This window comes from Oncorhynchus gorbuscha, linkage group LG14 (assembly GCF_021184085.1).
Source record: "Oncorhynchus gorbuscha isolate QuinsamMale2020 ecotype Even-year linkage group LG14, OgorEven_v1.0, whole genome shotgun sequence".
Classification (NCBI taxonomy): domain Eukaryota; kingdom Metazoa; phylum Chordata; class Actinopteri; order Salmoniformes; family Salmonidae; genus Oncorhynchus; species Oncorhynchus gorbuscha.
In genome coordinates, this window is record NC_060186.1 from 53,351,879 (window position 1) to 53,367,130 (window position 15,252).

Here is a 15,252-nt window from a genome sequence, read left to right on the forward strand (position 1 = left end):
AGGAGAGAGCGGCGTATCTGTGGTCTGTGCTCCGGCTCACGCCCCGTCCAGTGACCTCCTCCACCACCACCACACCCCACACCAGGCCTCACGTCCTGCCTGGCCCCCGCAGCTCTAAAACCTCCCTGGGCTACATCTCCACCCCACTCATCTGGCCCGTGAGGAAGAAACCTGAGGCCTCTGTTACCCGCCTCCCAGTCAGACCCATCCTCTATCTAACCAAGCCTCATCCTGTACCAGCAACAAATATATCCCTCAGGCCCAAGGTGACTACAACAACAACGGCGCCTGTGGTCAGGAAAACACATGCCGTATCCAGGGCTGTGACCAGTCCCCAGGGGTTGTTCCCATGGCGACCGGTGGATGTTGGGAACAGTAGCGATGCGGAGGACGTAGAGTCATTCCCAGCAGTGGCGTCAGCATCACTCAGCAACCGTAAGAAGAATAAGCCCATGCCTCCCCCCCACTGGATCCCATTGAGTCCCAGCAAAGAGAACAGCAACAGCAGCACTGTGAACTGGACTGAGCCCCTGGAGGAGTACACATCAGGCTCTGAGCCATTCATTTACGACCTGGACCTAGGGGATGACCCCTTTAGCCTTTTCCAATATGACTCGTCCTACTCCCTGGATGAAGGCCTGGCTCTGGCCGCCTCCGGCCCACAGAACCTTTCCCACGCTGGGACTGGAGTCAGTACTAAGGGCCCAGGCCGTGTGACTGTGAGCGACCCTGTTACCGCCATGGGAGGAGGGGAACATTTACACAATCAATCAGAGCCCAGTCTGCCCCAGGAGGCGTTGGCAGGAGGCGCGCTGACAGAGGCTGGGAGAGAGGCTGGGACCGGGGAGCAGGGTGTGTTGGTGGCAGCACACAGCAGCTGGGCTCAAATCCCTCCTTTCAGCACGACTCCGGAGAGGACAGGTGTGCAAACGGATCAGGCCTGGCCCGGCAGCGGCTTCAGTGAGCAAACAGCAGAGAGAACCACTCAGTCCCTCTCAAACATCGCCACACAGTCTCCCTCATTATTAACAGTAGCCAAGCTCTGTTTCTCTGAGAGGGTCGGGATTACCACTGACAATGGCCCCACAGTGGAGGTCTCTATACCTAAAGACTACACACCCACACCCAGTCTCATATCCATACCTACCACGTCTGCCATGCCAGATAGCCTATGGACAGCTGTGATCACAGAGATACAGGCCCCTAACTCCCTCCCCACCACTCCGACCATACCTCTCCCCACCGCTCCCCATCCTGCGTTCTCCCCCTCTTCCGTTCACAGTATGGAACAAAGTGATGTTAGTCATTCAAGACACGTCAGGCCAGCCGCCACTGAGACAGAGACATCGCTCCCTCCCATGGAGGTTCAAAGACATGAATTAATGCGGGAGGGCACAAGACCCCGTCCACTGTCTCTGTCAGTCCCTATTGATGCCGCTACAGCTCTGACACCCGTCCTTGAGAAAACATACCTCTCTTCCTCTGAAAAACACCACCGTGACCTAGTTTTACCCTCTTTGAGGAATCAATTAAGTTCCTCCTTGACTAACTCTCATCCTGTGGACGGTATGGTTCCCAGTGAGAGTATTGCCTCTGAGTCAGGTAGCCAGAGTGAGTGGATCAGTTTATATTCACCTCTGGCTCTGGAACCATCGTCGTATATGAGCAGTGTGTCAGACAGTGTTTTGGGCAGCTCGGAGGGGCAGGAGGGCTTTAATCCACTCAGTTCTAACCTGAGAGGTTTTTCACGTACATCCCATCTATCTGTCACTCCTATCACAGAGCAACTACACCACCAGGCCCTACTCCCAGCCATCGTGACGGACGAATGGACTTTCTCTCAGTCCTCACCTCCTAATACAATCTCCCCAAGCAGACAGGAGTGGAGGGATGCATTGCGCACCACGTTCAGCTTGGTCTCTCTCAGCTCTGACCTCCTGTCTGTGACAGACTTGCCAGAGCAGCTTAATATCAACACGGTTACTGAATGGGAAAGTGCAGATGGGATGGAGAGACACTCGGCTCGACAGGAAGGAGAAGAAGTCCACATGTCACCCATAAGTGGCTCGGCCTCCTCTCCATCACTGATCTCGCTCTTCTGCCCCAGCACGCAGAGCGAGCCATCTGTATCCCAGCTTGGACACCGTGGGACCTCACACATCAATGATGATGGATCTGAATATCTCTCCCAGGCCAGCCTCCACCTCTACTCCTCCCTGCTAGCCCCTTCTCGTCCTCTGGCTCTGCCAACGCCACTCATCAGCAGCACAGCTTCAGAATATGACAGCGTTGTTACTCATGAACCCAATCGGCATGCTTACATGCATGAATTAGGCTGGAAACGGCCGGTCAGTGGTATTGGCATTGTGATTCACACAGACACACACACCCCAGTGTCTGAGCCGCTCTCCACCATGACCTCCAGGGCAGACCAGCTCATGCCAGACGCTTCTGAAGCCCTCTTATTCCACAGACCGATGACAACAAACCCTCCTCGTATTAGAGAGGAGAGGCTGCTCCCCGCCCCTAACCCTACTCCCCTTCCCACCCATATCCCCCCTCTGAGTGGGACATTGTCTGCCAGAGCAGCCAACATGGCTGATTCGGGAGCTGGCGCCTCACTGCCCACCCGATCAACGACTGCATTCCAACAATCCTCCACACTCATTGGCAGCCAATCAAAGCCCACTCAGCCTGCTGGAACTGACAGAACGCTGGCCTGGCATGGAGAGAGCAGAGAGAGCACAGTATCACCCGCTGCCCCAGACACACAGCTCACTGCTTCTGCCTCCAGTAACCCCACCATTAGAGCTGCAATTATACAGCCCACCGCTGTTACCAGAAATCCCCCCCCCCCGTCTGCCTCAAACATACAACTCACCACTGCCAACAAACAGCCAACTGTTTTCCCAAATATCCAGTCCACCTCTACCTCCAACAGCCAGCCTCCTATGGCCCTAAACACTTACCTTGCTGGGGCTGGCCCTTTATCAGTCCCCTGGAGGGCCAACCACAGTGAGGACACACAGGGTGGTAAACATGGACCGGCCCTCATCGATCACACACCCTCCACTGCTGCAAGCACGTCAGTAAGCAGTATGGGCCCTGGCAACAATGTGACTGTGAATCAGAACACCAACACAGACCGAGAGACCGAGACACAGACAACTCCCAATCCACTAGCCGTCATTGGCATGGATGAGCAGTCTTTTGTAGCCACAAAGGGCCCCTACTTGCCTCTTACCACTCCACATAGAGGGGTGAATGCAGGCAGTGGCACAGTGTCCACCACACACGCCACCCCACGGACCTCAGCTGGCACCGCGGGCACCCCTGTTATTGCCCCATGCCAATGTAAAGCTCGCTTTCATTTATCATGTCTGTGTGGACTTTCAACCGGGAACAGTATGTTTTGCAATAACAACGTAGATGTAGAAACAAAAAGATAGAGAGCCTCTCGACCACCTAATCTCTGCTTTGAATGCTACTGTTGTAGTGGTGGTATGTTGATAGGGGGAAATCTAATCTGGTGAAAATGGGGTGCCCTGTTGGAGGAGGATGATGATTGAGGTTGTGTTGTGATTTTGGATGGGGCATAGAACATTAACATAGGCGTGTACTGTAGTTTACCAATCATTAAGCTCTATAGTGGCCTCTGCTCGGCGGATGGGGTGTCCCTCATGGGGCGCAGCTCTCTTGTGATTTTAAGTTTTCAATCATTCCTGTTTCTTGGGAGACTTCCAATGCTGTTATCATTTGATTTTAGTGCCAATAACTGCTCATCTAAATGTAATCTGTTATTGCTTTACTATAACAAATCAAAGGAAAAGAACGCCCTTGATCAACAAAGATAAACCACATACATTTTGGATACTTCAAAACATTCTGAGGTGGCCTTCCTTCCTGATCGGCAATCACTGGAGTCTCTTAAGAACAGTCTTGGCATGGAGTAGAAACAGCATCGTACTGTAGCTAGTTCAGCACTAACAACAGGAGAGGCTTGGGAGCCATCTTGTGGTGGCTGTGAGGCATAGCAGCAGACCACCAACACAAACAGAGTGATGTACCACACAGTATATGTTCCACAGGAGGTTGCTGGCACCTTAATTGGGGAGGGTGGTCCCGTGATAATGTCTGGAGCGGAATAAGGTTTGGTTTCCATTCCATTTGATGCCATTCCATTTGCTATGTTCCAGCCATTATTATGAGCCATCGTCCCCTCAGCAGCCTCCACTAATTTGCTCTCATTTACAATCACCCATTTGGCCCGTGAATACACATCAGTTATACAATGCACTATGGCCATTAGTTCCATTTTGATAAGTGTCATCTAGGATGATAACAGAGTATTTTAATTGATCCTTCTCCTGACAAAACACTCCCCCCACATGTTTTATCTGTGGAGTAGCAGCCTTTCAACATCATTTGTCATATGAAATTGGATTTTAAATTACTAAATTATGTCTCAACCCCTGCACTCCTGCTATGCAGCACAGACAAATGTTCCATTAAGTGTTGTAAATTACCTGTGTCAAATATAGATTGTTTTTTTCTGCTTTTCAATTGCAGAGGGTCTTTTCTACAGGATCTCCTTTGTTGTCAATGACAAGGAGGCCAAACTAACAGAGTCTGATGTTGAGAAAACTGTTGCACAATGGGTAAGGCTTGTTGTCATGTTCAATTCATCTTGGATCAAAGCATGGGTAGAATACCAGATGAACTCACTGAATTGACTGATTTACTGATTCATTAACAGCTCAATCAAACATTCCAAAACTGGACACATGTGGTCTATGTCGATAATTTCAGGTAAGCAATTAGATATTTGTACCATCATAAGATGCACCTACCTCCATGTCCATTCAATGTATTATTCTTTAGAGTTATATTACAGATCAATAATAATGTCCACCCTAATTTGTTGATCTTGTTTCCAGAATCCAGCCTAACAGTGACTCACAGCTTAAGAGGAGTGCCAGTAAAAAGTAAGGCCTATTTTTACTATGGTATACTGTAGTAGGTAAGGATCCAAGTTTTTCCTGACCACGTCACGTGACGTGAAAAAAATTATAGTAATTCATTAGGCCTGCCTTTCCATGTGTGTTAAGTCTCCTGCTACTCCTACTCCTCTTCCTTCTTCCCCACCTCTTCCTTCTTCCCCACCCCTATTCCTTCTTGCCCACTCCTTCTTCCCCACCCCTATTCCTTCTTCCCCACTCCTCCTCCTCTTCCTTCTTCCCCACCCCTCCTCCTCTTCCTTCTTCCCCACCCCTCGTCCTTCTCCACCCCTCCTCCTCTTCCTTCTTCCCCACCCCTCTTCCTGCTTCCCCACCCCTCTTCCTTCTTCCCCACCCCTCCTCCTCCTCTTCCTTCTTTCCCACCCCTCCTCCTCTCCCCCTCTTCCATTTCCCCCTCCCCCTCTTCCTTTTTCCCCACCCCTCCTCCTCTTCCTTCCATCCACATCTTCCTTCTTCCCCATCCCTCCTCCTCCCCCTCCTCTCACCCACCCCTCCTCCTCTTCCTTCCCTCCTCCTGTTCCTTCTTCCCCATCCCTCCTCCACTTCCTTCTCCCTCATCCTCTCCCTCATCCTCTTCCCCCTCCAGATTCACTTGCCAGGCCCTGCTGGTCTATCAGACCAGCACCAATGTGACCCTGGAAGAAGTAGCCATCTCCACCAGGATGGTGGGAAGCAGCCCTAACATTGGCAATGGACTGGAGCTAGAAACTGTCAACGTGCAGTCTGTCGGTAGGACATGATCTCACCCAGACCTGCTTTAATCACTTCAATGCCTCTCTTATTACTGCAGAAAGTGACTGTGGAAAAACATGACACTCCCACAGCCCAGAGAAAAAGTAATAATTTACGGTGCACAGTCGCACCACGGATTCTAAGCACCTCCTAATTCGATTAGGTTTGAAATGTGAATGCCTCTAACGCTTCCCATCTTCCTCTTGTAGTCATTGGAAATGAATATATTGCTGAGCTGTTAACATTTTTAAGTTGCACGGTTTTCTCTCTCTCATTCAGAGAACTGCCCAGAGGAAACTCCCCTCCATTATATCTGGCCAGAGAGCAGACCAACGGTCACTCAGTATGTCCCCTGTTTCCCCAACAAAGACCAGACTGCATCCAGAACATGGTGAGACTGACACATTCACTACATCAAACTATGTCAAACTATTGATATGCTGACATTGTATGCATGAACTTGTTTGAGGTAATTCATCTGGGATCAATCTTAAAATACTAGATCTGATTTTGTGTTCATTTGTCCCCAGTGTGATCAGCCCCCTGAATTACACAGCGTTTTGGGGCGCCCCAGACATCAGTAATTGCACTGATATCGATTCCATCAATGTTTCAGCAGGTAGGCCACCGACATCTTAAATCACTTTAATGATTCCACAGCAGATAGAATCAAAACAGCTGCAAGAATGAATACTTGAGATATATTTGATCTCAACACGATAGAGGGACAGAGGTGCCCACTGAGATGCAGTTTTAGAGATAAAACGTGTTTACAGCCTCACCATGGCAGAGAGTGGACAGTCAGCAGACAACTAATAATGATTATCTATTGACAGCCTTCATCTAGTTGTGCCTAACTTTCCCCAAACAGAGAACGCTGCTGAAGTTGCCGACCAGCTTGCTGACATCACCAACAACGAGCTCTCCACAGACGAGGTGTTCAAGGTGGTGGGCAAAGTGAAGGAGCTGGTCAACGTGGCCAAGATCAACACCACTCTGGCCACCACCGTATTGAACATCATCTCCAACGTGATGACCAGCTCTGTGTCAGCCCTGGCTGTCGCCTCAGAGAGGTAAGATACCTTCTCCTCATCTTCCCCCTGTCTGCTCCCACTGCCGTGGTCACTCCTCTCCTCAGAACCCACCTCTTACTGTGTCCAGCATGCTGAGAGTAAGCATAAATGAGTTATGACTATATCTCCCAGGTAGATGTACTGTATGTTGACTTTGATAACTCTCTATCTGCGTGTAGGACATTGAAGACGGTGGATGAGCTGGTTCAGAAGTTAGAGTTTGATGGGCCTTCAGTGAGCATCACCTCTAAAAATCTGGCTCTGGGCATCTCAACACTAAACCATGGCAAGTTCAACGGGACCTCCTTCAGTGCCTTCATACAGCCCAACACCACAGACCTCCAGGTACGGACAGTTAGGGTCAGTGTTATACAGAATAGTTATATCCAGAAATCAGTGTTATCTGCTGCACTGTACTGTACTGGGCAGTGTGGTACTATATATGCAGGGACTGTTCATAATCAGGCAGGGCTTCCATAGTCAGGCAGGGCTTCCATAGTCAGGCAAGGCTTCCAGGAAAGCCTTCCCGTGGAAACTCTAGTTGTGTGTTGAAGGTAAACTCACAACCCATCAGGCCCGTTGAGTCCATTTAACATAAATGGCAGGATGTCTCTTTGTTTAAGTCGTTAAGAATGTTTTCTGTACCCACAACACACTCGCAACCTTGTGACACACATGTACCCACAACACACTCGCAACCTTGTGACACACATGGACAGAGTGGGAGTCCTGTCATCTATCATTCTGCAAGGATCGTAGAGTGAAGCGAACATGATGCAGCTGACTAGCGTCAAGTCCACCACAGCCTTCCCTCTCGCTCGGTTTCATGTGTTTTACCCTATGCCCCTGCCGTACGTGTCAATGCTGTGCCAATGCTGTGCCAGCAGAATGGTCATAAGCCACCTGTCCACCACGGAGGTTTGGGAGTGACCTCCAGATGATACAGCAGGGGACTCATGATATAATCAGCATAATAATCAGCATACCTCTGTCTACGTTGAATAATCAAATTCAAATTGTTAGTGGCAAAGTCAATGGTCTAACTAACTTCTCTCCCACCAGATTGACTTTGAGTCTAATCAGCTGAATCCCCTGGCTCAGGTCACACTGCCAGCTACTTTGCTCAAAAACCTAACCGACGCTGAGACCGCTGCCATCTCCAGGATTAACTTCATGTTCTTCAGCAAGATAGGACTATTCCAGGTTTATACCTCTTTTTGGTGGAATGTATCTGGTTTAGTGTCTTTTCAGCATATAACAGTATGTTTTTCTTTTCTCACACATCCTTTTCATGGATGGTGACTCATGTGTCTGGTATGTAAATCTCTAGATTTGAGTGATATTTTCAGGTTTATAGCTCTTTCTGATGCAATTCAACACATCTGGTGTGTCTGCTTAGCGTGTTGTGATTTATTTTCCTGTTTCCTACTAACGCATGGTGATTCGTATGCCCGGTATGTGCATCTATAGTTTTGAGTCTTATGTATTTATATTTCAAAATCAAACTTTTCTATTGATCATTCTCAGGACAAACAGGACGGGATGTCTCTTAACAGCTATGTCGTGGCCAGCAGTGTGGGCAATTACTCCATCAGTAACCTGCAGGATCCCGTGGAGATTGAGATAGTACACCTGAATTACCAGGTAGTCTACCCTCCCTCCTCCTCTCACCTCTATATGAAGAGGTTCATTCCAAAATGATACATCCATTTTCAGAAAAAAATAAGCTTTTATTGTTTAAAAGAAATTCTTTAAATCCTTGGTGGTTTTTCACTAGCTAATCATGGCATGGGGTCGTTTAATGACATGTGTAACTTATTTGTTTAAAACCTATCACTTGATGGTTTCATTTCAGAGAGGCAAATCATATTTTGGGGGGCAAAATGCTACATATCCGCCTCACTCTCAGAGAAATGAGTAGTACTGCTAGGCTTTGCATAGTCAAATGTAACAAATAACTGCATGTTTTAATAAAGAGCTGTGCAAATACATTTTTGACATCAATATTTAAACCATTTCAATACAGTAATATGAAAGCTGTATGCAAAACATTTACATTTGACATTTGTCATTTTAGCAGATGCTCTTATCCAGAGCGAGTTAAGTGCATTCATCTTAAGAAAGCTATGTGAGGTAACCACATTTCACAGTCAAATATACAGGATATGAATATCCCATTCCAGCTAAACAATGGATATATATAATGTTTAGAATTTTAAAATATAAATTCATACACATTTAAAATCTAGGAAATATACATCTGAGAACAGTAATACTTTACACACACATAAAGGTACCCATAAGCAATAATTTGGATGAAAAAACTTTTATCTTTTCTTCCCTCCGGGTCCCCCTGTTTTTTTAAAAACTTTTTGTCCTCGCTCTCCTTCTTTTCTCATTCCACTTAGGTAAAAACATTTAGTCTGTAACCACTCAGTTGATGATTGTTGATGCCGGATGGTAGTTCAACAGTTGAAGTCGTAAGTACAGTGCAAATTAACACCTGTAACCTGTAATCACACAGTGATTGTGTCTTTCAGCCAAAGCCAAAGCCAACCTGCATGTTCTGGGATTTTACCATGAAAAGTAAGTTGGGAAAAAAACGAATATTTTGCTTCTTGAAATATACACAGAGTGTACAAAACATTAAGTACACATTCCTGATATTGAGTTGCACCCACTTTTGCCCTCAGAACAGCCTCAATTCGTTGGGGCATGGACTCTACAAAGTGTTGAAAGCATTCCACAGGGATGCTGGCCCATGTTGACTCCAATGCTTCCCACAGTTGTGTCAAGTTGGCTGGATGCCCTTTGGGTGGTGGACCATTCTTGATACAACCTGAAAACTGTTGAGCGTGAAAAACCCATCAGTGTTGCAGTTCTTGACAGAAACCGGTGCGCCTGGCACCTACTACCATAACTCATTGAAAGGCAATTAAATATTTTGTCTTGCCCATTCACCATCTGAATGGCAAACATACACAATGCATATCTCAATTGTCTCAAGGCTTAAAAATCCTTCATTAACCTGTCTCCTCCCCTTCATCTACACTGATTGAAGTGGATTTAACAAGTGACATCAGTAAGAGATCATAGCTTTCACCTAGATTCACCTGGTCAGTCTATGCCATGGAAAGAGCACAATGTTTTGTACACTCAAGAGTATGTCAATCTCAATTTAAGTTAAAGCCTTACAATTGTAGAATATACTAGAGAGTTTGTCTTTGTCTCCACAAGATGACTCAGGTGGCTGGAACAGTAAAGGCTGCAGGGTTAGTCCCATGTCCAATGGAAACAAGACTATCTGCCTCTGTGACCATCTCACACACTTTGGCATTCTAATGGTAAGACTTGAGTTCACATTAAACCAGTTGGAGACTCTTTCCCCTTATAATTGTGACTCTCTGATTCATTTAAACCAGCCGTTTGTCCTTGTATAGTATGAATCTTACAGTATAACTTGGAAGTATAACTTGCAAGTCGAACTTGACTTGCTTGTTTGGTGATTACTTTTACTTTCTGTATTCTCTGTGAAGGATATCTCTGGATCTGCTGCACAGATTGATGAGAAAAACACCAAGATTCTTACCTTCATCACCTACATCGGATGTGGCATATCGGCCATCTTCTCTGCCGTAACGCTTCTGACTTATATTGCCTTTGAGTGAGTATATTACCATTTTGGACAACTCCAACATGTGATCAGGAAATACTCCTATAACTAGTCCTATGAATTCTTCCTGTCTACGTCAGGTGGACTATTGATCCTAGTCATTGACCATGATATTAAAAGAAAGACAACCAGAACTGTAGTAGTCAGACAGTGTTGTTCAGTGTCTGTCGTCTCTACAGGAAGTTGCGTCGTGACTACCCGTCCAAGATTCTGATGAACCTGAGCACGTCACTGCTCTTCCTCAACATGGTGTTCCTATTGGATGGCTGGCTGGCCTCCTTCGAAATGGAGGGCCTGTGTGTGGCTGTGGCCGTCTTCCTCCACTTCTTCCTGCTCACATCCTTCACCTGGATGGGCCTTGAGTCCATCCACATGTACATCGCCCTGGTCAAAGTTTTCAACACCTACATCCGGAGGTACATTCTCAAGTTCTGCATCGTCGGCTGGGGTAAGTGGCACTAAAGTTGGATAAACTAATTACTATGCAGTATGCTGGCTATGGCATAGACCAAATTCCTATTAAAATGCAAATGCATGGTATGCATTATTCTCGCTATACACTGAATTTCAAACTTAGTTTGTACCTAGGAATGCAAAACTACCGGTAATTTGCCAAAGTGACCAGAACTGTCTCAAATGTTTTTAATTAACAGGTCATCTATGGCAATCAATGGTAACGTTGGTAATGTATTATTGAAAATAGCTTAATTAATTAAAAAGCATTGAATCAAAAATGAATATTTCCACCTCAAAAAGCACAAGAAAGAGGATTTCAATACCCACCATCTCAGATTGTTCTGAAATGGATTCTATAGTTAGAAACAGATAAGATTATAATTCCTGAAACATTATTTTGTTGAAAGACAATTGAACCCAGATTGGTCATTTCAATTTATAGGATTCATCTACTATTCAATAAATGTAGTACCCAATATCCAAAATGGATCAAACCTATTTTTAACAATAATTAAGATGTGAGGAATCGAAATAAATGGTCGAAGCCATCCACGAACCTCCAAACCAAGCCCACCCCATCCACGAACCTCCAAACCAAGCCCACCCCATCCACGAACCTCCAAACCAAGCCCACCCCATCCACGAACCTCCAAACCAAGCCCACCCCATCCACGAACCTCCAAACCAAGCCCACCCCATCCACGAACCTCCAAACCAAGCCCACCCCATCCACGAACCTCCAAACCAAGCCCACCCCATCCACGAACCTCCAAACCAAGCCCACCCCATCCACGAACCTCCAAACCAAGCCCACCCCATCCACGAACCTCCAAACCAAGCCCACCCCATCCACGAACCTCCAAACCAAGCCCACCCCATCCACGAACCTCCAAACCAAGCCCACCCCATCCACGAACCTCCAAACCAAGCCCACCCCATCCACGAACCTCCAAACCAAGCCCACCCCATCCACGAACCTCCACACCCCATCCAGAACCTCCAAACCCCACCCCATCCACGAACCTCCACACCAAGCCCACCCCATCCACGAACCTCCACACCAAGCCCACCCCATCCACAAGAACCTCCAACACCAAGCCCACCCCATCCCCACGAACCTCCACACCAAGCCCACCCCATCCACGAACCTCCACACCAAGCCCACCCCAAATACCACATCCCACACCAAGCCCACCCCAAATGCCACATCCCACACCAAGCCCACCCCAAATGCCACATCCCACACCAAGCCCACCCCAAATACCACATCCCACACCAAGCCCACCCCAAATACCACATCCCACACCAAGCCCACCCCAAATACCACATCCCACACCAAGCCCACCCCAAATGCCACATCCCACACCAAGCCCACCCCAAATACCAAATCCCACACCAAGCCCACCCTAAATACCACATCCCACACCAAGCCCACATCCCAAATACCACATCCCACACCAAGCCCACCCCAAATGCCATCCCACACCAAGCCCACCCCAAATCCCACACCAAGCCCTCCCCAAATACCAAATACCACACCAAGCCCACCCCAAATGCCACATCCCACACCAAGCCCACCCCAAATGCCACATCCCACACCAAGCCCACCACAAATGCCACATCCCACACCAACCAAGACCAGTTTACAGAATTCCAACTATTACATTTTTTCACAACTGCTACCAATTTGGTGCCAAAATATTTACAACAAATACATATTGACATTATAAAATAAGTACAAGTGTGTAAAAAAAAAGATAACGGATTTTTCATGCTAAAACCCTCATATTAAACACCAATGGTGTTCACTTAGTTGATGGTTTATATCTAGAATAATGTTTTACAGCTTTGTCATTACATTTTAAACAAGATGTCCAGAGATAAGTTCAGAAAACTGTTATAATCTGAAGTACCCCAAAATCATATGTCATGTGATACAATTTATTTTTTTTTATTTATTTTTTTTTTCACCTTTATTTAACCAGGTAGGCTAGTTGAGAACAAGTTCTCATTTGCAACTGCGACCTGGCCAAGATAAAGCATAGCAGTGTGAACAGACAACACAGAGTTACACATGGAGTAAACAATTAGCAAGTCAATAACACAGTAGAAAAAATGGGCAGTCTATATACAATGTGTGCAAAAGGCATGAGGAGGTAGGCTAATAATACAATTTTGAAGATTAACACTGGAGTGATAAATGATCAGATTGTCATGTACAGGTAGAGACAATAAAAAATTACAATTGAAAGTTACCAAAATTCTGGTAGTTTACTGGTGAACATTGAAAGTTACCAGTAATATACCCTCTCTTTGCAACCCTACATATACCTGAATGTTAAAAATATAGAATTTCCCCCCATGTCTCACTTCCAGGTCTGCCTGCTGCGATAGTTGCTACAGTGGTAGCTATTGACAAAAACTCCTATGGGAAAATGGAGTATGGAAAGGGGGACACTGGACAAGGCTCTTCTGAATTGTGAGTCCTGCATCAAGATCAAGAGATACCATAAAAAATATGACATTCTGTATGTAGATGGAGTCTTAGACTTGTGTAATCCAAGTGTATGTCTTCCCATATGTCAGTTATAGGACCAGAACTATGTACTATAGTGCATAATGCATGTAATATATGTGATATTGGCCCAGCCTTCCAGCTAAAACATGTAAGTTAACCAACGGCAACCAATTTTACTGACTCCTCTCCTGGCCCCTTCCTCCTCCCCTCTTCCTCCTCCCCTCTTCCCAGCTGTTGGATCCGGAGCCATGTGGTGTTCTATGTAACGTGTGTGGGCTACTTCTCTGTCATCTTCCTCCTGAACGTGGCCATGTTCATCGTGGTTATGATCCAGATCTGCGGTCGCAACGGGAAGCGTAGCAACCACACACTGCGTGAGGAGGTGCTGAGGAACCTGAGGAGCGTCATCAGTCTCACCTTCCTCCTGGGCATGACCTGGGGCTTCGCCTTCTTCGCCTGGGGACCCGTCAACCTGGCCTTCATGTACCTCTTCTCCATCTCCAACTCACTGCAAGGTACAGGGCCATTCTATGGTGCGCTGTGCACCTTAAAGCAAAATGCACAGTAGTGTTGGTTACTAATATGTGAATGTTTGGATCAAAGGTGTCTTTTGTTTATCTTTAAACTCTTGTACGAAGCAGCTCTCTAATGTATTATATGTTAAGACCAAAGGGAGGTTGGTGGCACCTTAATTGGGGAGGACGAGCTCGTGGTAATGCCTGGAGCGGAATTAGTGGAATGGTATTGAATTCATAATGCCATTCCATTAGCACCGTTCCAGACATTATTATGAGCTGTCCTCCCCTCAGCAGCCTCCTGTGGGTAACAATAATAAGTCATCTACTCATTGTCATGTCGTATACTATTTGTTCCACCAGAGGTCTCATTGGTACAACATCTGGCAATTGAAAGACGAACCAAACTTGCTCTCTTTTATTTGTCCTCTCTGTCATCTTCCTTGTTATTAAACAGCCATTTCCTCCATTGTTCTTTTCTGGCCAACAGGTTTATTCATCTTCATATTCCACTGTGCACTGAAGGAGAATGTCCAGAAACAGTGGAGGAGATACTTGTGTTGTGGCAGATTCCGCCTGGCAGACAACTCAGGTAAAGATCTGACAGGAAACAGACGACAAAGAGACTTCGCCCTCTCAGGAACAATATCTGGCCTGATATTCACAACACTACTATCGTAACAGGTTTTAGGATGAGGGGGGTGAAGTTGCTGTACTTGTACATTGCTAATAAAAGTCCTATGTGATTGCGATAAAGATTCTAAGCTAAAAATCTTGTTCAAATCTTTTCAGTTGACATTTCATATTGAATCTTGTCTAATGTTAATAGAATTCCTATTGAAGTGAAAGTCACTGGAATATAAGCTAGAACATATCTGCACAGGAGTCCAGTAAAAGTGCCCTGTGGACTCACAGTAACAAAGAAAAATGGTTATTAAAGCATAAAACCTGAGAGGTCTTTGCTTTATACACAGTCAAATTGATATACAGAAACTCCATAAAACCCTGAAGTAACAAAGATCACTTCACTGTTAATTTTGCCTGAATAAGTATGTGTGAAATGTGTCTTGTTGCGTGGCAGACTGGAGCAAGACGGCCACTAACAACACCAAGAAGGTCAGCTCAGACACGGTGGGGAAGTCCCTGTCCTCCAGCTCTTTTGGCTCCAGTACAGCAAACTGGACTTCCAAAGCCAAAGCAACTCTAAACCCCTTTGCAAAGCGCAACAGTAATGCAGGTAAGACACTATGGGAGGGTCTAATATTGA

The 15,252-nt window shown here is 46.3% G+C and overlaps 1 protein-coding gene across 14 annotated transcripts in view; it reads left to right on the forward strand.

Moving 5' to 3' along the window:
* LOC123995103 (adhesion G-protein coupled receptor G6-like) overlaps positions 1-15,252 on the forward strand; it is a 70,927-nt gene that overhangs the window by 50,189 nt on the left and 5,486 nt on the right. For 13 of the 14 annotated variants that reach the window (XM_046298428.1, XM_046298421.1, XM_046298427.1 and 10 more), the window contains 18 exons: positions 4,570-4,658; positions 4,757-4,809; positions 4,938-4,985; positions 5,605-5,747; positions 6,030-6,141; positions 6,281-6,369; positions 6,622-6,823; positions 7,003-7,168; positions 7,886-8,026; positions 8,351-8,467; positions 9,364-9,409; positions 10,061-10,167; positions 10,360-10,487; positions 10,676-10,944; positions 13,329-13,431; positions 13,702-13,985; positions 14,476-14,577; positions 15,067-15,222. In XM_046298428.1, coding sequence (XP_046154384.1) covers positions 4,570-4,658; positions 4,757-4,809; positions 4,938-4,985; positions 5,605-5,747; positions 6,030-6,141; positions 6,281-6,369; positions 6,622-6,823; positions 7,003-7,168; positions 7,886-8,026; positions 8,351-8,467; positions 9,364-9,409; positions 10,061-10,167; positions 10,360-10,487; positions 10,676-10,944; positions 13,329-13,431; positions 13,702-13,985; positions 14,476-14,577; positions 15,067-15,222 — 2,355 coding nt within the window. The remainder of the gene's footprint in view (positions 1-4,569; positions 4,659-4,756; positions 4,810-4,937; positions 4,986-5,604; positions 5,748-6,029; positions 6,142-6,280; positions 6,370-6,621; positions 6,824-7,002; positions 7,169-7,885; positions 8,027-8,350; positions 8,468-9,363; positions 9,410-10,060; positions 10,168-10,359; positions 10,488-10,675; positions 10,945-13,328; positions 13,432-13,701; positions 13,986-14,475; positions 14,578-15,066; positions 15,223-15,252) is intronic. The other variant, XM_046298423.1, reaches the window with a different exon arrangement.